Here is a 24,926-nt window from a genome sequence, read left to right as displayed (position 1 = left end):
GAAACGTCAGGAGAAATGCCTCTAGAACATGGCTCTATAGCCCGAAAAAACCCACAAGAACCTAGTGATTCCAGCCATGAAAGCCTTTGACAATACATTGAACAAGTAGGTTCTTGTGGGTTTTTTTCGGGCTATAGAGCCATGTTCTAGAGGCATTTCTCCTGACGTTTCGCCTGCATCTATGGCAAGCATCCTCAGAGGTAGTGAGGTCTGTTGGAATTAGGACAATGGGTTTATATATCTGTGGAATGGCTGGGGTGGGGCAAGGAGCTCTTCCCTGCTGCAGTTAAGTGTGAATGTTTCAGCTGATCACCTTCATTAGCATTTGAAGGCCTGCCTGAGCCTGGGAAAATCTCTTGCTGGGAGGTGTTAATCTGTGCCTGGTTGTTTCCTCTCTGTTGTTTTGCTGTTGTAATTTTAGAGTTTTTTAATACTGGTAGCCAGATTTTGTTCATTTTCATGGTCTCTTCCTTTCTGTTGAAATTGTCCATATGCTTGTGGATTTCAATGGCTTCTCTGTGTAGTCTGACATGGTGGTTGTTGGTGTGGTCCAGCATTTCTGTGTTCTCAAATAATATGCTGTGTCCAGGCTGGTTCATCAGGTGCTCTGCTATGGCTGACTTCTCTGGTTGAAGTAGTCTGCAGTGCCTTTCATGTTCCTTGATGCGTGTCTGGGTGCTGCGTTTGGTGGTTCCTATGTAGACTTGTCCACAGCTGCATGGTATAGGGCAGACTCCTGCAGAGGTGAGAGGATCCCTCTTGTCCTTTGCTGAACGTAGCATTTGTTGGATTTTCTTGGTGGGTTTGTAGATTGTTTGTATGTTGTGTTTCCTCATCAGCTTCCCTATGCGGTCAGTGGTTCCCTTGATGTATGGCAGGAACACTTTTCCTCTGGGTGGATCTTCATCTTTACTCTCGTGGCTTGTTCTTGGTCTTGCAGCTCTTCTGATGTCCGAAGTGGAGTATCCATTGGCCTGGAGAGCCCAGTTGAGGTGGTTCAGTTCATCTTGGAGGAGGTGGGGTTCACAGAGTCTTTTTGCACTGTCTGCCAATACATTGAACACTTCAAGGCTTTCTTATTCTAGTCTTTAAGAGACTGGCACTGACTTGGATTAACTGTACTCTCTCAGCATGAGGAAGAACCCTTTATAATCTCTCCCAGGCTGTCCATCATCTAGGCCTCGCTTACTACCGATCCCACATGTGTCTGGATATCGAGTAAACCTACCAGACGAAGCTAGAAGATATTTCAGCTGGAATTCCATGGTTCTGTAATGCTGTCCTGTGGGAACTTCAGGGCTGTTTTCCCCTCTGGTGCTGTGAGGCTGAGAGGCTGTGAGCTCTCAGCCAGAGCCTTTGGGATCTTTTCCTTCTGTTTCCCTGAATGATCCCCAGATGATCCCTAGATGGTCTTGAGGAATGAAGCCTTTCCTACAGGACAAACTGATTTGCGTCCTATAGACTGGCTTCCTTGTGAGTGAGTGACCAAAATGGTTCCTCTCTCTTCCCAGAGCCCAGAATAAGGGGCGGAACCAAAGCTAAATGATGATGGACAGATGGCTTGCCCTATAACTGCAAACTTTAACAGGAAGCCACCCTGCTGCAAAATCCCAAGCCTAGGATTGCAAGCAAACATTTAATACAAAGCAAATAAAGTTGGAGCTCCTGGTACAGCCGTACCAGAACAGGTCCTGTTACTGTAATCAGTGGCCTACCTATTCTGGGGAACTGGAGTGTATATTGGATATTTGCAATCTGTGATCCATTGTTTTGTTTGTCATATCTATTGACAGATTTTAGTTATACTCAGTTTCTGTAGTTAAACCATTTCTCCAAAGTGCCTTGAGTGTAGTTTCTACTGTCTCCCAAGTATTCTGACTGTAGCTTCTAATTCACTTTCTAAAACTGTAGGTTCATCTTCAAATGGTTTGTCTTTGAATAAATCTGTCCTCCTTTCATCTGTGTTACATCATTCTTCAATGTATTGTTTCCATTGCTTTTTAATTTGGACTTGGTCATTTAATATGCTGGTCGTAGAGTATCTGGATTTTTAATTTAAATTTGCCTTTGATGTTTTGGATCTTGTGGACGAGATCACTTGTTCTTCCTTTTCTGTTGTCATCCTCTATTTCTTTGCATTAATTTTACAGTAGTTCTTCTTCCTGCTTACAAGTCACTGTATGCAAGTATTACAAGTCATGAAAGCTGACTGGCACAACCTGGGGATCACAACCAGACACAGTGAAGACATCTGCCCTTGCGCTATGCTACTCTGCTGCATTATGAGACAAGCTGCATTATCAGAGGGTGTCTCCACCCTACACCACTGGAGAAATTACACTGCTTAGCCGGTATTGCACCACGTGACTTCTGCTGGGAAGTAGCAGCCAATAGTGAAAGGACCAAGGCAGTGACATCTCCAGCTCATCCCTTGTTTGGGTATCAGCCAGCACGTCAAGGACTTAAATCAAGAAATAGTTTTTCTTAGATCTACAGAGACACTCGCTGGAACACCTCAGCAAGCGAGAGTCCAAAAGTGGCAGGCTCAAACCCAGCACCTCAATCCATGGGTGATACCAGATGAGAGACTCCCCCCTGGGCACACAGAAGACTGGGCGACTTGAAAGGCACTGAACAGACTGCGCTCTGGCACCATGAGATGCAGAGCCAATCTTAAGAAATGGGGTACAAAGTGGAATCCACGGCATGCGAGTACAGAGAAGAGCAAATCACTGACCACCTGCTGCAATGCAACCTGAGCCCTGCTACATGCACAACGGAGGACCTTCTTGCGGCAACACCAGAGGCACTCCAAGTGGCCAGATACTGGTCAAAGGACATTTAATCAACTACCAAGTTTGCAAAATTTGTGTTTTTTTTATCTGTTTGTTTGTTTTTTTCTGTTAGAAATGTAATACAATGGCATGGTTGCTGATGACACGATAAATAAATACTGTATGGTTGGCCTTTTTCTGTTGCTTCTTTTCTGTGCTTAACTGCTGAAGAGTTTCATCTGTCTTCCATTGAGGCTTCTCTTTCATTTTAGCTGCAAACAGTCTCATTTGTATTACTTTCTATTCATATCTCTGGCTTCATTCTGGTTCTTGGTCAACTAAGCTCAATGGTGCAAATCTATTTTTACATAACTTTAATTTCTATGGCGATGTTCTGTGAATTTTATTTTGTCATTGTAGTTGGTTTAGTGATCATATTTACTTTTACTCTCTTTTTATATTATGAGTTCATGGTCTGTGTTAAATGTGTTTTGAACTGCCCACTATTGAAAAAAAAAAGTGTGATACAAATGAATAAAATAGCAGTGATGATGATATACCTGATATTTGTTGACAACCTCTCATCAAAGGCCTAACCAAAGCTGACCCTGCTTAGCTTCCAAGATCTAGTGTTTTTAGGATATTTAAGCACTGTTAATGTTGCTCGGAGTTTTAAAAAAGGGTGATTATGTACAACAAAAGATGTGAGCATTTGAAACAACTAAATGTTTACCTTAAGTCGGAAGCACACCAGGCCCATTATGACATCAGCACAAATCTCAAATCGGTCATCCCGAAGCACTAGGTCCTTAAATTCATGTGCCAGCTTAATATGCTAAAAATAAACAGTTATGTTATTGTTCCTCATGAGAAGATAAAATCAAATTTTAGAACTATTTAAAAATGCCAGTTAGTCCTAAAACACTAAAAGTTAAGTATATGTATCAATGAAGCAACTTTAACAGATAGATAGTTAATGTAGAACTCTAGAACTGGTGGAAGAATCACAGAATTATAGAATTGGAAGAGGCCACAAGGGGATCCAGTCCAACCCCCTGCCATGCAGGAACACCTAATCCAAGCACTCCTGGCAGATAGCTATCCAGTAGGGCTGGGTGGTTTCGTTCGTTAATTTCGTAATTCGTTAATAATTCGTATTTAAAGTAGCTTACGATCCGATATTGAACCATTCAGGAGCAACTAAAAATCGAAACGAATTTTTCAATTCATTTCGTAATTGTTTTGTAATTGTTTCGAAATCGTTTCGAAATCGTTTCGAAGTCGTTTCGTTATTATTTCCGTATGTCTGGTGCAAGTTTTATAGTTGTTGTTTGTTTTATCAGTGATAAAAAAATAAATTATCACACCAACAGTCAACAACAGAGGGAGAGGGAAGCTTCAGAAGTTCCCCCTGTCCCATTTGGAGGTTTTTTTAGAGTATTGCGCAATTGTGTCCGCCATTAACGAATCGATTCGTTATTGTTTCGAAATTGTTTCGTAATTTCCGAAATTTCGTATATATCGAACTTTTTTAAAGGAAAATTTCGGAATTCTTTTAAAAAACGAAACGCAAAAACCCCCTAAAAATGAATCGAGTTTAGAAACAAATTTTTCCGTGGTTGCCCAGCCCTACTATCCAGCTTCTTAGTGGCATATCAATAAATTGGGGGGGGGGGGGGGGGGGAATCAGTCATTCAAATTTAGAAACATTTCATGGAGATGGTTTCTACTCTGATGAAACAACTGATTGATTACCGATACAGTTAGTTCTTTACATAAAAGCCTTCTCAAATTGTACACTGACAGTAAAATGTGGCCAAAAATCCTCCTCCTCTCGTGACTACTAATTCCTTAAGATTTCTGTGATTTATTTTTGTAAAGCATTATTTGTCATCTCTGTTTTGTTTGGTGGCCTGTAGAAGATCTCTACCAAAATGTTGTTGTTTTGTTCATTCGCTTTTACCCAAATGCTCTCTCTTGGATCTTTGCCTCATAATGCTATTTCCTAACTTTTTCCTGCCACATCTATTCTTTTTTTGAACGGCTTACATCTTTCAACCAGAAGATCCAGGAAATTCCTGAACTACTCTTCCCAGAACGACCTAAAAATCAACTATGTGAAATCCAAAGTTCTAGTATTTGAAAAAAAGATTTTCGCCCTGCCTCTGGTCTCTTGATGGGCATACCCTAGAACAGGTCAGAAGTTTCCAATATCTGGGGCTTTTTTTCCACCACTGACCATTCTGGTCTACTCATATTGCTTCCATTACCCTCAAGGCTCAAGTAAGCAGTTCTGACATTCTGCGTTTTACTGCTACTAAAGAGTGGCTGGCGGTTCATACCTTCAGCAACTAGAGCCTTTAGTGCCAAGATAGCTTCCCAGTTGCTATACACTTCTAGCATCTGGATTGGGGGCCTAACATCAAAAATAGACCAACAGTTCTTAAGGGCCCTTTTCCAGCTCCCCAGGTGTGTACCATCCTGTGTCTTGAATCCGGTGAAGCACCCCTGTCAATAAGACCCTGGTGGTGGGCACTTAAATATTGGATCAAGATCAGAGTTTTTAGTTTAGGGTCTGGCTTGATGCACCACTTAGCTCAGGATGAGTATATAAGCAGTTGGTCTAAGACCATTTCTAAGAAAGCTGCCTCCATTGGCCTTTCCGCATCCCTCCTAACACATCTGGGTTTTGACATGGCTCTTAAATCAATCAAACAGAGACTGTGGGACATTGCCTTCTGTGAGCTGCACTGTCGCTCCTATGTATCCTGCTCTCCTAGTGCCCTGTCCTTACATTATGTTGGGCCTTTTCATGCAGCAAACTATCTAAAGAACTTGACAGTAGCCAAATACTGCTGCCTATTTTCCAAAGGGAGGTGCAATGTGCTCCCATCGAATTGCTGCGTGGGAGATTTACAGGTACTCCATACAATGAAAGACTCTGCCCATGTAACAAACAGGAAGTAGAGTGCATCTACCACATTCTACTGTCATGCAGTTTCTATGAACAGGTTCGAGCAGACATAATCAATCCCCTACTAAGGAATTTACAAGCAAGTTCAGAAAAAAAATTATGTGAGGTTTCTACTTAGTAACAACTTTCCCCACGTGACCTTGGTGGTTGCAAAGTTTCTTTCTGAGGCAACCAAAATTAGACATTTCCCAATTTTACACACAGGCTGAAAGTCTTTTACTTATGTTTTTAGTAGGGCTGTCCAACCATGGAAAAATTTGTTTCTAAACTCGATTCGTTTTTAGGGGGGTTTTGCGTTTCGTTATTTAAAAGAATTCTGAAATTTTTCTTTTAAAAAGTTCGATATTTATGAAATTTTGGAAATTACGAAACAATTTCGAAACAATAACGAATCGATTCGTTAATGGCGGACGCAATTGCGCAATACGCTAAAAAACCCTCCAAATGGGACAAGGGGAACTTCTGAAGCTTCCCTCTCCCTTTGTTGTTGATTGTTGGTGTGATAATTTTTTTTATCACTGATAAAACAAACAACGACTATAAAACTTGCACCAGACATACGGAAATAATAACGAAATAATAACAAAACAATTTCTAAACAATTACGAAACGAATTGGAAAAATTCGTTTCGTTTTTTAGTTGCTCCTGAATATTGCTCCGTTATCAAAAAAAATAACAAATTAATAACAATTACGAAATTAACGAACGAAACCGCCCAGCCCTAGTTTTTAGCCAACCTGTGTTTTAACCAATTTTAACTGTTGTTAATTTTACCCATCTGTGTGCCCAAGCTATACATTGTTCTTAATCTTATTGCCTGCATACCTTGAGGCTGAAACACATCGGCACTTCTTGTAGCTTTTTACCCTTGTTTTTAGCCAATATGTATTTTAAGCAGCTTTTACTGTGCCCAAATTTTATCCACTGGATGTTCATAATCTCATTACCTGTATAACTTGTATGGTACAGTGTAATAAGGGTCTCTGGACAATAAGAAAATTTTACCTATCTTTCAGTTGTTATATTCCAAAAATAAATGTCATTCCACCAGATTTCATCTACCTATCTACCTATCTAGTCAACATATGCTTGTATGTTTGTATCATAAAGGCTTCTACATGGCTTGATGTGAACAAAACTGGTCACACATATCCTTTATTATCCACCTTAAAATAATTGTGGGGTTTCAACTGAAAACAACACCCTGTTTTGGGATGAGGGACTCAAAAACTAAAATTTATGTAATGTTTAGATGTAACCACAAGAGGACAGTATATACATAGAAAATATAAGCTACTGACAGAAAAAATGACAGCCTCCACAACAGGGCTTCTTAAAACTTTTTTATACAACCCAGGTATATAGGTATAAAAGTATAAAATAGGTATTAAAATCAGAGATTTGCTGATAATAAATCAGCACTTACAAGGTCCTGTCAAACAGGCTAAGCTAGTATGCATGCCATTCTCACTAATACACACATATTTGTGCTCATTATTTGGTGAAGAATTTCATTGCAAAATTCAGAAAAAAGCAGATATTCGTTTCTTTGAAGTATTATTTTACTGCACAGAAAATGCTCCCTGTGCAGAATTTTTAATATGTAAAATGGCCATGCCTAAATGTTATGGATAATAAGTTTCTAATTCCAATATTTTCTAAGGAACAGCATTTTCTCTACATACAAATAATAATTCTGTGCAGAAATAATTATTTCACAGAAAATGCTGTCTTCAGCACAAAACAATCACATACAAAATTTTCATAATTAATTTACAAAATGTAAAGCTTGTCATCTGTCTAGGATTTTTCTCATAGGAATTTCTTAACACTAGAGAAATCTATTTCTTCAACCGTTTCATAAATACTCTTCCCATTTCTAAATTGTTTTTAAAACAAAAAGTTTTCACCTTCCGGATGTATTCTTGCAGACCCTTCACGCCATACATTCGAAGCACAAACCACACTTTCAATGAACGAAATCGTCGTCCCAGAGGAATCTGCCAGTGCTATGAGTTAAACCATTGCATATTGTTTTAATACAAAAAATAATATAAATTACAATGTCAAACTGTGTGTGGATTTTCAGATTACTCAGAAACCATTGGAATTATTTTTAAAAACACTGAAACTGTCAAGAAAGCAAATGTTTCTAGGACAAAGCAGAAAGTAGCTTTGACACCAACTGAGAAAAAAACATTTGTAGCATAAACTTTTATAGTCTGGTTCTGCTTCCTCAGAAACATGGAGTGAAGTGTATATTGAGAGACATTTATTTAAACCCATGAAAGAGCAGCTGGGTGTGTGTGACCAGAAAGAGAAATGCAAAATCTGTGAGTACAGAGATGTGGTAATAAATTCAGTCCAGGTCATTGGTGGACAATTGTGGGAGGAAAGATACTGCCCAAATAGAAAGCCCTAACTAACGCATCCTACCCTGTCTTTGCTGTCTTGTTCATAATTTTTTAAACCTATTATTTTTGTCATAAGACATATCTCTGGTAGCTTAACTTTCCCTTGAATATCATTGTCACTAACTTCTATATATTTTTATTGTAATTACTACATTTCTACACTACTAATTTTCCCTTGATGCTATAAAAAACAATACTTTCATTTTCTTTTTCTTCTTTTAAATAATCAATAAAGGGTTGCCCTTCTTCTTCTGATTTGGAAAGATATTGTTGACTGTATAAACCTCATCATTTTATCCATCTCTGCCATGTTCAACATTTTTGTAATCCATAGATCTTGAGTGGGAAGTTCTTCTTGTTTCCAAAAGTAAGCATAACCAATCCTTGCTGTAGTTACTATATATTAAAAGAGCATCAGGATTATTTTTTTTTTTGGGGGGGGGGTGTTTTGTTTTGTTTTTGGTAGAGTTGAATTTGTAAATCCCAACAGAAAATCTTCTGGGTATAGTGGTACATTGATTTTTAAGATGTTTTCAACAGTTTTATGAATTATAATCCAGATTTATTTAACTTTTGCTTTAGGACATGTCCATCACCTATGGCAAAAGTTTCTTCTTTTTAATGACATTTCCAACATTTTTTTTAAAAAAATGGTTCTACCTTTTTCATTATTGTTCCTGTTGTTCAATGACTGCCATTCTAATAACTGAGTTTGAATATCTACAAAGAGAGGTATTCTGCAACTGTTTTGTTTGTTTTTGCATTCCCCTGTCTGATCTATATCCATTTATTCTTTGATGCAAAGACTGTCTTATTTTCCCAGTATAAAGTGCTGAAGGGCATTGTTAACAGAGGTCAACTTGTATTGCATTAGATGATGATCATAGAATCATAGAATCAAAGAGTTGGAAGAGACCTCATGGGCCATCCAGTCCAACCCCCTGCCAAGAAGCAGGAATATTGCATTCAAATCACCCCTGACAAATGGCCATCCAGCCTCTGCTTAAAAGCTTCCAAAGAAGGAGCCTCCACCACACTCCGGGGCAGAGAGTTCCACTGCTGAACGGCTCTCACAGTCAGGAAGTTCTTCCTCATGTTCAGATGGAATCTCCTCTCTTGTAGTTTGAAGCCATTGTTCCACGTCCTAGTCTCCAAGGAAGCAGAAAACAAGCTTGCTCCCTCCTCCCTGTGGCTTCCTCTCACATATTTATACATGGCTATCATATCTCCTCTCAGCCTTCTCTTCTTCAGGCTAAACATGCCCAGTTCCCTAAGCCGCTCCTCATAGGGCTTGTTCTCCAGACCCTTGATCATTTTAGTCGCCCTCCTCTGGACACATTCCAGCTTGTCAATATCTCTCTTGAATTGTGGTGCCCAGAATTGGACACAATATTCCAGATGTGGTCTAACCAAAGCAGAATAGAGGGGTAGCATTACTTCCTTAGATCTAGACACTATGCTCCTATTGACGCAGGCCAAAATCCCATTGGCTTTTTTTGCCGCCACATCACATTGTTGGCTCATGTTTAACTTGTTGTCCACGAGGACTCCAAGATCTTTTTCACACGTACTGCTCTCGAGCCAGGCGTCACCCATTCTGTATCTTTGCATTTCATTTTTTTCTGCCGAAGTGGAGTATCTTACATTTGTCACTGTTGAACTTCATTTTGTTAGTTTTGGCCCATCTCTCCAATCTATCAAGATCGTTTTGAATCCTGCTCCTGTCCTCTGGACTATTGGCTATCCCTCCCAATTTGGTGTCGTCTGCAAACTTGATGATCATGCCTTCTAGCCCTTCATCTAAGTCATTAATAAAGATGTTGAACAGGACCGGGCCCAGGACGGAACCCTGCGGCACTCCACTTGTCACTTCTTTCCAAGATGAAGATGAAGCATTAGTGAGCACTCTCTGTGTTCGTCCACTTAACCAATTACAGATCCACCTCACCGTAGTTTTGCCTAGCCCACATTGGACTAGTTTCCTTGCCAGAAGGTCCAGGTACGCTACATGGGGGACCTTGTCGAAGGCCTTACTGAAATCCAGGTACGCTACATCCATGGCATTCCCCGCATCTACCCAGCTTGTAGCTCTATCGAAGAAAGAGATCAGATTAGTCTGGCATGACTTGTTTTTGATAAATCCATGTTGACTATTATTGATGACTGCATTTGTTTCTAAGTGTTTGCAGACCGCTTCCTGATCGAGTGAAAGTAACTCTAGTGTCATGAGTGATGTGATTAAGTTCTGTGATTATGTTTTCTGGGTACACTTGTGGGCAGACTTGGCATTTAGGTTTGTAGCAAGGTCTGAAAGAGTTGTCTTAAATAAATACTCTGCCTATTATCCTTGACCATTATTAAAAAGAAATTTGAGTTGTTCTGATGAAAATTTTTAAAAATACAAATAGTGCAGTATACATAAATTATTTTGTGGGGGGAGGGGTTTACTTACCCTATAATCTGTTATATGTTCTGTAAGTTTAAAAGAGAAACAGGAATTAACTGCAGCATCATATTGAGATTACTCCAAGTAGTCCAATTATTGGAGTTTGAAACCACTTTAATTGAAGTGACCTAAAACTATGGGATCCTGGGATTTGTAGTTTGGTGAGACACCAGGACTTTTTGGCAGAGAAGGCTAAAGGCTTTGCAAAACTACAACCCCCATGATTCCATAGCATTGAGCTTTGGCAGTTAAAGTGGTTAAAATACCCACATAGAAAGTTGTAGAAATTTATTTATTTATTTCAAACATTTGTATTTCGCCCTTCTTAACCCCCTGAGGGGGGAGGGGGGGGGGACTCAGGGCGGCTTACATCCGGCACAATTCGATGCCATTACATATAAATAATACATACAGTAATACATATAAAACACAGTAAATTGATTACAAAATTAGTTTTAAAATAAAAAGTACATTAATGAAAAGTGCAATAATACTGGCTGTATAGCCTTATTTAGAAACAAATTCAGTGAGCACAACACAATCGGAAGCCTGTCCATAGTCCATTTTCCATAACATTATCATTATTACCATTTTCAATTATCTGCCAGCTACCCAAACCACATTTTCAATTTCTTCCTGAAGGTGAGGAGGGATGTTGTTGATCTGATGTTGCTGGGGAGTGGGTTCCACAGGTGGGGGGCCACCACCGAGAAGGCCCTGTCCCTCATCCCTGCCAAGCGTGTTTGTGCCAAAGGCAGGGCCAGGAGCAGGGCCTCCCCAGAAGATCTTAAATTTCAAGGTGGAATGTAGAGGGAGATACGTTTGGACAGGTAAGCTGGGCCGGAACCGTATAGGGCTTTGTAGGTCAAAACCAGCACTTTTAATTGTGCTTGGAATTGGACTGGCAGCCAGTGGAGCTGACATAATAGAGGGGTGGCATGCTCTCTGTATGACGCTCCAGTGAGTAGTCTAGCTACCGCCCGTTGGACTAATTGAAGTTTCTGAGCAGCCAGATCAGGCTTCCCAAGGTACGGGCGCAGCTGGTGCACGAGTTTTAATTGTGCAAAAGCTCTCCCAGCCACCGCTGAGACCTGGAGTTCCAGGCTCAACGAGAAGTCCAGGATCACTCCCAAGCTGTGAACCTGCGTCTTCAGGGCGCGTGTAACCCCATTCAACACAGGCTGTAACCTTATGTCCTGTTCGGCCTTTCGACTGACCAGTAGGACCTCTGTCTTCTCTGGATTAAATTTCAATTTGTTAGCTCTCCCCCAGTCCGACACAGCTGCCAAGCACCAATTCAAGATCTGGACAGCCTCCTTGGTAACAGGTGGGAAGGAGTGAAAGATTTGGACATCATCTGCATAGAGATAACACCGCATTCCGAAACTCCAGATGATCTCCCCCAGCGGCTCCATGTATATGTTAAATAACATCGAGGACAGTATTGAACCTTTTGGGACTCCACAAGACAAAGGTTGTGGGGTCGAACAGGTGTCACCCAATAACACCTTCTGGGACCTTTCCTCGAGGAAGGACCGGAACCACTGCAAGACAGTACCTCCAAATCCCATGCCTACAAGGTGTCCCAGAAGGATACCGTGGTCATCGGTATTGAAGGCCGCTGAGCGGTCCAGCAGAACCAACAGGGACAAGCTCCGCCTGTCTAGTTCCCAGCATAGATCATCTACCAAGGTGACCAAGGAGGAATTAATCATCATCTTAACCCACTCTGCCAAACCCCCTCTGGCTTCTTTTATCAGCCAGGATGGGCAGGGGTCTAGGATACGTGTGGTAGGCCTCACCTCTCCTGTTCACATCCTCAAGCTGAACCAATTGAAATGAATCCATCAATACGGGACAAGCAGGTGCTTCAGCTATATTCCCAGAGACTGCAGTTAATGTGGTGTCGAAATCGGAATGAATCAGAGTGACTTTGTTCACAAAGAACCGAGCAAATGCTTCACAGCGGGCTGCCAAGTTGTCAGGGATCTTGCTCTGCGGCGGATTTAACAGCCCTCTGACAACTCAGAACAGCTCAGCCAGACGGTTTTTTGCGGATGCAATGTTGGCCGCCAGAAAGAATTTCTGTGCGGCCTTTATTGCCATGCCATAGGTCCTTTTAAAGGCGCCCAGATATAATCTAGCTGATTTGGAACGTTTCCGTTACCACAAACCTTCTAACCTCCTCTTCTTTTGCTTCATCGGTGCCAGCTCCTCAGTGAACCAAGAGGCTGGTTTAGCTTGGTTACTTGAGAGGGGGCACTCCAGAGCAATTGTGCCTATTGCCCTAGTCATCACTGTCCCAGAGCGAGACCAGAACATCAACAGAGTCACCTACCAAGGAGGCAGGAAAATCCCCAAGAGCCATCCAGAATCCAGTTGGATTCATACGTTTCCTGGGGCGGACCATTTTAATGGGTCCACCACCCCTGTGCAGGCTAAGAGATGCAGTAAGTCTAAACCTGATCAGGTGGTGGTCAGTCCATGGCAATAGAGCGGTGGACAGCTCCTCCATCCTACCACCTTCATCCCACCCCTGGCAGAAAACCAGATCCAATGTGTGCCCAGCACTATGGGTGGGATCAGATACTAATTGGGACAGGCCCACGGTTGTCATGGCAGCCATGAAGTCCTGAGCTGCACCTGACAGAGAGGTCTCGGCATGAACATTGAAGTCCCCCAGCACTATAAGCCACAGAGACTTCAATGCCAGGTCTGAGACTATTCCAGCTAGCTCAGGTAGGGAGACTGTAGTGCAGTGGGGTGGTCGGTACAGTAACAGAATCTCTATCCTGTCCCGGTCATCTACCCTTAGGCCGACACATTCAAAGGAGGTTGACTGTGGGATGGGGCACCTGGTCAGGGGATAGAATCTTTATAGACTACCACGACTCCACCTCTCTGCCCTCCAGGTGTCGATTGGTGCTGCACAGAGTAACCTGGTGGACAAAGGTGAGAGAGGTTAAACTCTCCCACCTTATCCAACCAGGTCTCTGTTATACAAGCCAGGTCAGTGTGCTCTTTAAGGATTAAATCCTGAAGAAAGTATTGCTGAATTCCTTTGTCCCAAAGAACTTTCTGAAATGTGATGATTTCTATTACAAAACTCTTGGAGGAGCTGGATGTAAACTAAATGTTGAAGTTCTCAACTCTCATATTCCTCTTGTAATGCTAAGCATTTTCTTAATGTCAGAAATAATAGCTGGGATGGAGGATATGCCAAGCTGAGAAAACAGCCACGGAGCTATCTGCATGGAATAACATGCCAGCTTCAGGGACTTAAGCTATCCTTTCTTTTCACTAAAGAGACACTTTATTTCCATTATCTTGAACAATTTGGCCTTGGAAACACAAATTTCCTTAAGTAATGCCTAGGTTGGTCATCAATGTGTCAATGTGTAGATACTTGCATTTTTGCAAATACATTTTTTTAAAATCCTCAACGAATAAGCATGAATGAACTTGCATGGAATTATTACAATAAATATCTCATCTGGATGAAATGAGCAGGTTTCAATAGGAATGGCATCAGAACTCCGATAAGCAGCTAGAAAACATATTTTTCAATCTTGTAGGCAGTGTTGAATTAAGATTGGAGGACTGGATCAAAAGGATAAGGCAATTGGTGATGGTTAGCTAATTACATGTTCCCATAATGGGCAATATGTGTCTAATGATCCATGGGTAACCTCTGGGAACCAAGCTGTAAGGCATAATGCAACAAGCTATTAGTCCTCGTCACCATGATTAAAACTCTACATTGCACAGATGAACTTAATTAAGGCTATGTGGAATTCACAATATGGTATGATGCAAGCCTGAATCCTGAGTCAGGATTTAGGTTTTTCCATGAGGTGACACTGGATAAGCCTGGGTTTGTAGAGATAAAATGAGCCCCACCCCTTTTTGGAAAACTGCAGGACTTTGTTAGCAGTTGTACTGGATGCAACTCCCTGACCCATGGCAAATGCCCAATCCTGCATTAAATTAACACAAAACTATAGAAATATTTAAGAAATTACTTTGATTTTTTTTTGCATCAAATGTACAAGTGACAGGAAAAGGAGTCTGCTCTATATGCAAAAGCTTGCTGGCAAAGTCTTAACTGAGGAGGGCTGATCCTGGAACATTCTTTTCAAGAAGATAGTATAGCCTAAAAACACTTTACCAGATCCTTCATGGCCATGCTTAAGGTAAACGGGATCTATTTGAAAGGCACGTGTTAAGTCCGATCTCTTCTTCACCCTGCACAAATAATGAATATGAATGATTTAGTAGTGGCTTACATTAGAATCGGCTACCTCAGTGGATCAGAATTGACAGGGATGGTCCACAGAGAGCTCCCCTTGTGTCAGGAGACCAAATAAAGTCCCTAATGCATACACCAAACAAAAATCCTGCTGGGAAATAGCCTAGAACTGGTTTTCAGGCAACTGGAAGTTCATCTATAGGCAATTAGAGGCACCATAACCTGGACTCCCTGAGCTTGCTCTTGACTGTCCCCATGATGTTTCTTCACTTCCACTAAGTATCATGGAGTAAATCCAGTTTAGCCTCACATTAGGAAACGCTGGAATGCTGGAGGAAACTCTGAACTGTGCTGCTTCAGAACAATGTGGGCAGCAGGATTGAGTTGATGGCCCACTCTCCAGATTGGACATTGCTCCAAGGGAAACGAGAACAGTTTGTTCCTGTGCCACCACTATCACCACTTCCAGATGGCCACAAAGCTGCCTTTGAGCTCGTGACCATCATGAGCATGCTGTGTGGATATTAACAAGGTACCAGCATGACCAAGAAAAATGTGAAGAGATCATCTCTCTCCTTCTTCCTTGTTGTGCGGGCACCCTTCTGATTTCAGCATGAGATGCTCACCAAGGTAAGGAGATCATATGGAGCTCTGTGGCTGTCTGGAATAGCAACATGGAGGGTGAGGTAATGGTCTAGTAGGGTCAATGCAGCCTTAGCCTGGTAGGACCATGTAAACTCCAACCTAGGCCTGTTTGATCAAGAAAAAATTTGTTTCTAAATTCGATTCTTAATTGGGGTGTTTTTTTGTTTCGATATTTAAAATATTTACAAAACTTTCAAAAAATTTTTTTGTTATTTACGAATTTTCGTAAATATTTACAAAACATTTTAGAAACAAATTTTTTCTTGATCAAACAGGCCTATGTAGGGCAAATAGACATAATGTTTGTGTGCTGGGGAGGGACTGGGCTGGCATGGCTGCAAATCCTGTTTCTTGCCATGGGAAAGGCAAATTGCTTCTGCTGCAGTGGCCCATCCAAGGCCCAGAGAAGAGGCCTGCCTTCCTGGCTCTCTCCCTGCGAGGCCCGGCCAGCCTTGCTTCCCCTCCCATTTGCGCCAAGCCCTTCCCTGCTGGGGAGAGGGGCCCCTCCTCACCTTCTCCTTCTTCAGCTTGTAGGGCATCCCGGACCGTGAAGGGCTGCCTGTGGCCCCGCGCTCGGCCTTTCTCTCGTCTCTCGCCCGCTTCTCCTCCTCCTCCTCGCCGCCGCCTCCCTCCTCCTCCTCCTCCCCCTCCCCCCAGCTGTGTTGCAGGAAGTGCCGGGACTCGGGAGGAGGAGGAGGAAGAGGGCGCAGGAGCGCGCGCGCCATCCGATCGGCTCCGGCTGCTGCGCCCTCTTCCTCCTCCTCCTCCTCCCGAGTCCCGGCACTTCCTGCAACACAGCTGGGGGGAGGGGGAGGAGGAAGAGGGCGCAGCAGCCGCAGCCGATCGGATGGCGCGCGCGCTCCTGCGCCCTCCTCCTCCCCCTCCCCCCAGCTGTGTTGCAGGAAGTGCCGGGACTCGGGAGGAGGAGGAGGAAGAGGGCGCAGGAGCGCGCGCGCCATCCGATCGGCTCCGGCTGCTGCGCCCTCTTCCTCCTCCTCCTCCTCCCGAGTCCCGGCACTTCCTGCAACACAGCTGGGGGGAGGGGGAGGAGGAAGAGGGCGCAGCAGCCGCAGCCGATCGGATGGCGCGCGCGCTCCTGCGCCCTCCTCCTCCCCCTCCCCCCAGCTGTGTTGCAGGAAGTGCCGGGACTCGGGAGGAGGAGGAGGAAGAGGGCGCAGGAGCGCGCGTGCCATCCGATTGGCGCGCTCCTGCGCCCTCCTCCTCCTCGCGCCGCCCCTTCGCCCCGCCCGCCCCATTTACTGCTGGGGTGCTCTTGGGAGCGCCGGATTGGCTCCCAGGCACCAGCAGCACAGCAGCCTCCATCCCATTAACGAGCGGAGCTTCAGCTCGTAAAAAAAATGGGGCTGCTGCTTCGATATTTTCAAACCCTTCCGGGTTTGAAAATATGTTTTGATATCGCTTCGGATATGCAAAAAAAACCGATTTAAATACGAAATAACGAATTAACGAAACGAAACCGACAGGCCTACTCCAACCCACCACCATAGGAGGTCCGGGAGGGTGTTTTTGGCCACTTCCAGGGCATTTCTGCTCCAGACTGCCCCTGATTTAGCAGTCAATGTAGACTCCTTCCTAAAAAGTAACATGGAGTTGAGGAAACATCCACAATGCTTAGCTGAATAAACAAATGGAAGTATAGGGCAAGCTTCATTCAAACTAAATGGTAGTCAGTTTGAAGGTTTTGACTGCAAATAAGTTCTGACCACTGACTAATTTGAAGTATTTGAAAGAAGGGACCATCTTTACATAAATTGCATAAATTTACCAGGTCCATTCTTCATTGCTAGATTATTTTAACCATCTTAAATGGTCTTTATCTACTCTACAGTGCAAACCAGCACTTTGCTAGCTTTCCTCCCAAATTTGTTACAAGAGTTTAGTTCTATGCACATTTTGGGCCCTTCCACACAGAACCAAGTCCCAGTTCCTCCCGGGATTCAGGCTGCACAGATCTCAAACCCTGGCTTTCCCTGGGGGGGGGGGGGGATGATGGCTAAAGAGGTGAACCCGGGAGGACAGCCAGCCCCCATTTACCCCCAAAACATACCTGAAAGGCCCGGCTACATGCTCAGCCCCCCTCCTGGCATAAGTTCCTGGTGCATCAAAATGATGTGTCGGGAAGTTGGGAGCAGTGGAGGGATCCCCCCCCCCAACCTCCCAGCACACCATTTTGACATACCAGGAGAGTTTGAGCATATAGCCAGGCCTCTCAGGAATGTTTTGAGGATAAATGGGGACTGGGGGAGGAGGGGGGGATGCCTTCCCACTCTTTCAAGTTCTTGAAGTCCAAAGAACCAGAATTGCTGTGAATATTGACACACACACCCCCACCCCCAGGATTGTGTAGTCCTGAGAGTCAATCCCCACAAGATACAAAACTGGAAAGGTCTTACATTAAGATCTGGATCTTTCTAGGTGTTTGATTGGAGTAAATTGGGAAATCCTGATTTATTCCAGGTTAATTTGGGTTTACCTGAGGTGTCATTTAGTCCAGCAAATCACAGGTGACAGGTCTGGCATAATTTGTCTAGAAGGGTCCAGTATCAACCAAGCTCTCAATTCTCATTCTGTTTCTAAGCATTTTCTTAGAAAATAATTCCATAATTTGAAAACTGTCCTGAGAAGAAGAAGAACTTTAATTCACCTCCATCTCCCTGAAGGGACTTAGGATGGCTTACATTGGAACAAACCCAAACACATACAGTTAAAAACATAGCAGATAAAATATTAAAAACAACATCAAACAACATTATAACAATAGTAAGACATGGGGGGGGAGGTACATATAACAACGTAAGGATAGAGCAGTTGTAACATGGTCATTTTAACTTAAAAAGTGCAGTAATCCAATACAGGTACTTGTATTTAGGACAAGGACAAGGTTAGGAAACCACCTGCCAAGGGAACTGTCAATCGAATGCACAGCAGAACATCCACGTCTTTAGTTCCTTTTGAAATGTGGATTGGGAGAGTGCCAGCCGGATCTCACTGGGGAGGGAGTTCCAGAGTCGAGGGACCACCACTGAGAATGCCCTTTCTCTCGTCCCCACCAATCATGCCTGGGATGGGGGTGAGAGCGAGAGAAGAGCCTCCCCAGAAGATCTTAGAGACAATGTGGGCTCATAGGGGAAGATACGGTCACAAAGATAGGCAGGTCCTGAACTGTTTAGAGCTTTATAGATAATAACCTCCACCTTTAAATGGGACCAGAAACTTAACAGCAGCCAGTGGAGCTGTTTAAACAGGGGGGTTGACCACTCCCTTTAACTTGCTCCAGTTAGTAATCTGGCCACCAATCTTTGCACCAACTGCAGTTTCCGGGCCGTTTTCAAAGGCAGCCCCACATAGAGTGCATTACAGCAATCCAACCTTGAGATAAGTAAGGCGTGGACCACCATGATCAAGTCAGACTTCTCGAAGTATGGTTGCATCTAGTACACAAGCTTTAACTGTGCAAAGGCCCTCCCAGCCACCGCCAACACCTGAGCATCAAGCATCACCACTGAGCCCAGGAGGGCCCCCAGACTGAGAAAGACATGGTATAATAACATCATTAACGCATCTCCATTCTTACATTTACTTACCACATAACAGAACAATCGGAGTTCACTAAGAGCCATTTGTGTGCATTGAAGTTAAATGAATCTGCGAACTGAAAGGAAAAATAAACAATCAGGAACCTATGTACAAAGAAAATTAACAATCATAACAACAATCTAGCATAAAATATGACAATTACTAGAGAATTCAGAGAAATCAGGAGGAAATGTGGAGTTTCATTCACCAAAGATTTTTAACAAAATCTATGTCAATCAGCCTGAATGCTTTTGTTTTGCTCTTACGCCCTGACCACGCCGCTGTCTGCAGTAAAAACTAGATCAAGTGTATGTCCGGTCTGATGTACACAAGATAGCCCTATAGTCATCATGGAAACCATGAAATCTTGAGCCACTCCTGTTAAAGTGGTCTCTGCATGAATGTTAAAGTCTCCCAACACAACCAGGTGCTGGGAGACCAGAGCCAAATTAGAGACCATGTCTGCCAGCTCTGGCAGGGAGTCTGCTGTGTCGCGGGGTGGACAGTACACCAGCTGAATTCCCAAGCTATCATGTGTTCCCACCTTTGGGTGGACACACTCAAACCCAGAGCACTGTGACACAGTCCACCTCATCACGGACATGGACTGCCAAAAGACCATCACAACCCCTCTTCCCCGCCCCCCAGCCCTATCCTGATGGTGCACCCCAAAGCCCAATGGGCACAGCTGGGTGAGATTTACTCCACCCAGCTCGTCCAACCAGGTCTCGATGATGCAAGCCAGATCCGCCCCCTCATTCAGAATCAAATCCTGGATGACCGATGTTTTACCATTGACGGATCTGGTATTTACCAGCAGGATCTTAAGACCAGGAGATCTATCATGGAGACTACCACACCCAACCTTCTCCAGGGTGGCAAGAACTCTGTTGCGCTTTTCCCTGGGATGATAATTATTGACATTCCTCTTCCCCCACACAACCTCAATGGTGCCCCCCATCTGAACACCCCCTATGAAATAGGCTTACTAGAAATGGCATCCTGAGAGGCTAGTCAGTTCTCCAGTTGAGGGGAGCTGGCGGTTGGAGATATTTCCAGTGACATTGAGAAAAGGGAATCATCAAGTGTGTTGGGAGGGCTGAACAGGGGAAGCATCCTTGGGCAAGAAAGGGGAGAAGATTGGGCAGGGGCAACAAATACAGATGGAGTCTCAATTTGGAAATCTAAGGGTAGAGGGATCTTAACAGAGGAGCTATCTGTGGACTTATTGTTGGAACACAATGGATCATAGGAATTAGGAAGTCAACAACAAAAGAATCTTCATTTCTTTATTTTCAGGACTGTTGCTTACCTCTACTCCATTGAGAAGGTAACGGAATTCAGGGCAAATAAATGCGCTCCCAGCATACGCTGCGTCAATATGCAGCCAAATAGTCTCCTCATTACCTAGAAGGAGAAAAAAATGACAAATTATACTGAAATAGCAAATTCAGTTGTCGGCCACCTTTATTTATGAATGTATTTATTGAATTTATATCCTGCCTTTCTCCCAGAATGTGGTTCAAGGTATTCTAAAAAGATACCCTTGCAAATTATTTTACAAAAAGTTAAAATGGAATTGAACATGCTAAAAATAATTAAAACACTTAAAACATATGTTCAGTAAAAGATAGCACCACTCAAACAATAAAACTAGAGACATAGGGAGGTTGCTGTCAATACTCTGATGACACCCAAATATATTGATGCCTTCAAAACAGCCCTGGCTGAGGATAGTGTGCCACTTCTGAATGAATAGCTGAAGGAGGTAATTGGCTGGATGAGGAAAAACAAATTGCAACTGAATCCAGACATAACAGCAGTGCTTGCCGTTAAGGGTCATAACCTCAGAATGGAGGTATGTCAACCAGTCCTGGATGGGGTTACAGAGCATTTTGAACAAGATAAGGTTTCAAAACAGTTTCCAAAGGCAGCCCCACATAGACTGCATTACAGGAGTCCAAAATGGAAGTAACCAAGGCACATGTCAACATGCTCAGATTTGACTTTTCAAGGAACAGACACAGCTGGTACACTCGTTTTAACTATGCAAAAGCTGAAACTTGGACATCCAAGCTCAGATCTGAGTCCAGGAGCACACCAGAGCTTTAAGTTACACTGCATCATAATGTAATTCACCTAGAATTCTGAACTCCAAAACATTGGAGTGCTGATTCTATAAGGCAATCCAATTTAGTGTATTTACAGAATTTAAAGATAAGGGGAATTTGCTGGATTGCAACCCCTATTGCCGCCACCCCCCCACCCACCCACCCCCAAATCATGGCACCTTCATCCTTCCCTTGTGCTGTGGGAATATGTGTGTGGGAGACAGAGAGTCAGAGTATGTGCACAGAGTGTGGCCTGCCTCCCTCTTTTTTCCTTTACACACTCTCTCTCCTCCTCCTCCACAGCTTCTGCCCTTTGATCACATGCCTTAGTGTTAGTTAGGGGCCGAGAGACATGCAGGGAGCAAAGGGGAAAGGGAAGTAAGATGGCCTCGCTGGCTGTGTCCTCACCGGGGGGGGGGGGGGGGGGGCAGGGGAGATGTGTTGTCTTTTTCCTTTTATTAATTTTAAAGGTGTTTTGTGGTTGTTGTTTTTTTTAGTGATGGTCACACCTTGGATTGTGAGGAGTTTTGTTGTCAAATTTGGGGTCATTTGGCCCCATATTTTTTTGATTGTTTTTAACGTATTCACAATGAACAGAGCATTTATATATAGATAGATGCTCTGAATTTATCATTCTCCTAAATGTTTTTGTTACATAGATAGAAGCAATGCTCCCGTTTTGTTTAGCAAGGTCCCTTTACACTGCCATAAAAATCCAGATTATCTGCTTTGAGCTGGATTATATGTCAGTATAGACTCAGGTAATCCGGTTCAAAGTAGATAATGTGGATTATCTGCTTTGATAGCCTGGATTATATGGCAGTGTTGAGGGAACCAAAGTTAGAAAAAGCAGGAATAACCCCTCCCATTTGGGAAGGAGCAGCACTATTGTGTCTTTTTGTTTAACCTGTTCAACATCTTTATTAATGACTTAGATGAAGGGTTAGAAGGCATGATCATCAAGTTTGCAGACGACACCAAATTGGGAGGGATAGCCAATACTCCAGAGGACAGGAGCAGGATTCAAAACGATCTTGACAGATTAGAGAGATGGGCCAAAACTAACTAATGAAGTTCAACAGGGACAAATGCAAGATACTCCACTTTGGCAGAAAAAATGAAATGCAAAGATACAGAATGGGGGATAATGCCTGGCTCGAGAGCAGTACATGTGAAAAAGATCTTGGAGTCCTCGTGGACAACAAGTTAAACATGAGCCAACAATGTGATGTGGCGGCAAAAAAAGCCAATGGGATTTTGGCCTGCATCAATAGGAGCATAATGTCTAGATCTAGGGAAGTAATGCTACCCCTCTATTCTGCTTTGGTTAGACCACACCTGGAATATTGTGTCCAATTCTGGGCACCACAATTCAAGAGAGATATTGACAAGCTGGAATGTGTCCAGAGGAGGGCGACTAAAATGATAAAAGGTCTGGAGAACAAGCCCTATGAGGAGCGGCTTAAGGAGCTGGGCATATTTAGCCTGAAGAAGAGAAGGCTGAGAGGGGATATGATAGCCATGTATAAATATGTGAGAGGAAGCCACAGGGAGGAGGGAGCAAGCTTGTTTTCTGCTTCCCTGGAGACTAGGATGCGGAACAATGGCTTCAAACTACAAGAGAGGAGATTCCATCTGAACATGAGGAAGAACTTCCTGACTGTGAGAGCCGTTCAGCAGTGGAACTCTCTGCCCCGGAGTGTGGTGGAGGCTCCTTCTTTGGAAGCTTTTAAACAGAGGCTGGATGGCCATTTGTCAGGGGTGATTTGAATGCAATATTCCTGCTTCTTGGCAGGGGGTTGGACTGGATGGCCCATGAGGTCTCTTCCAACTCTTTGATTCTATGATTCTATGATCTTTTGTAATGCCTATTTTGGAAGAATGCAGAGGTGAGCTTAAGCCAATGAAAGTGGAAGATTTTATAACATGACCAAATATGGGAAACTTGACCTAGGCAGAGCTGTGACTTGAGATGTTTACAAGTAGATATAAAAGCTTTCTGGAACATGTTTTGTCTGCGCACGGTATACACTTTGAGCTGAGATAGAGCTGATGCTGTGCGTCTTCACAATTGTGAATAAAGAAATCAATCTGTTTGAACTGTTTGAGACTGTTTTTGGGTACGCTGGGACGAGCTGAGAACCCATGGCAGTGACGGATGGTCTCAAGGGCTATAAATCTGCCACTTCAGTGTCAACCTCAGGGAGATAGGGTGGGTTATTAATAAAGTATTTATTGTAGTGTGAAGTGACTGGACTGACCTTGAAGGAGCTGGGGATGGTGACGGCCGACAGGGAGCTCTGGCGTGGGCTGGTCCATGAGGTCACGAAGAGTCGGAGACAACTGAACTAATGAACAACAACAAAGAAGGGACCCAAGAAGTTTCATGTACAAGTCCCAAAGTATTTAATGATATGACAATTCAATGATGTGATGGTCTGGAAAACTAAACAGATGATTATAGCACATACAGCAGCAGATTTTAAAACTTTCTGATAAAACGTACATATTGGACCCAGTTCTATCAGCTTGTCAAAGGAGCAGCACGATGTGGTTCCAAGTGTAGCACAAAACTGCAGAAACCAAAACAAAAATAATGATTTAATTGAGAATCATCAACTCACAAAGATAATTCTCAACATATTCCTGCCTGGCACCAAGTCAGAGAGATCAAGTGGAATTTGGGGCAAATACATTGAGTTTAAGTCAGTTCTCGTTGCCTCCACACTGAGCATGATTTCAGCTAATATGGATCAGCTTTGCAAAAATAATAATTGTTTCAGAACTCTTAGAATACTAAATTATGGCAATCTTCAATATCTACTGTAAGGATGGAAATCTGTTACCCTTCAGATATATTTGAATGCCTCATGTCATCCCTTACCATTGGTCCTGCTATCTGAGGCTGTCAAGTAACATCTGAACAAAGGGATGGTTTGCCACCTTGATAATGCAAGGGCTGTGTGTCCTTGAATTGGGAGAAAAGATGGCATCACTTGTGTATCAAGACCCTTCAACTTCCTACCCAGAGCCTCATAATTTTATGTGATCTCCTGAAGGGTATGCCTTGCAGTGTCACTGGTTGCCTTCCAACTCCATGACACCATCATATCTATGGCTGGATGGACTAAATGCCCTCTGGGGGTCACTTCCAACTCTAGGGTTCTGTGAAGGATATATTATAGAATATTGTCTCTATCATTTAAAAAAGGTTCTGTAAAAGTTGTAGATATCCGTAGTTCTGGACTACCATAACCTGATAGATATGGACTATACAATTTGTAAAGCACTGTGATAAATACATACATTGTCTATGAGAAACCTTGAAAGTAAGACTCATCTTTATGAAAGGTGCATCCATCATCTTACCCGTCACTTTCTACATGAACACAGAATGACTAAGCATATTATCAGATATGTACCAGGGACATAGGCTCCGATTTCAGTTTCAGTTGAGATGGTAATATCCAAATTAAAGATACAACACCTGGGTGTCAATATCCTATTACTATTAAATGCAGTTATTCACAAACCCCAATAATCCAATTAAGTTCTGTGTCATCTGTATTTCATTGTCTTGCATGACTTTTCAGGGTTTTTTGTTTTGTTTTGTTGTGTCAGGAGCTACTTGAGAAACTGCAAGTCGCTTCTGTTGTGAGAGAATTGGCCATCTGCAAGGACGCCCAGGGGACGCCCAGATGTTTTTGATGTTTTA

At 43.1% G+C, this 24,926-nt stretch overlaps 1 protein-coding gene across 1 annotated transcript in view; it reads right to left on the bottom strand.

The window, feature by feature from the left end:
• LOC132778501 (aromatic-L-amino-acid decarboxylase-like) overlaps positions 1–24,926 on the bottom strand; it is a 167,920-nt gene that overhangs the window by 5,128 nt on the left and 137,866 nt on the right. The window contains exons 7-13 of the mRNA XM_060781519.2: positions 23,718–23,784; positions 20,413–20,507; positions 19,109–19,176; positions 14,778–14,854; positions 10,616–10,635; positions 7,660–7,758; positions 3,508–3,609 (exon numbers count right to left, since the gene is read on the bottom strand). Coding sequence (XP_060637502.2) covers positions 3,508–3,609; positions 7,660–7,758; positions 10,616–10,635; positions 14,778–14,854; positions 19,109–19,176; positions 20,413–20,507; positions 23,718–23,784 — 528 coding nt within the window. The remainder of the gene's footprint in view (positions 1–3,507; positions 3,610–7,659; positions 7,759–10,615; positions 10,636–14,777; positions 14,855–19,108; positions 19,177–20,412; positions 20,508–23,717; positions 23,785–24,926) is intronic.

The sequence above is a fragment of the Anolis sagrei genome, chromosome 6 (assembly GCF_037176765.1).
Source record: "Anolis sagrei isolate rAnoSag1 chromosome 6, rAnoSag1.mat, whole genome shotgun sequence".
NCBI lineage: Eukaryota > Metazoa > Chordata > Lepidosauria > Squamata > Dactyloidae > Anolis > Anolis sagrei.
This window is presented reverse-complemented; position numbering and strand designations above follow the sequence as displayed.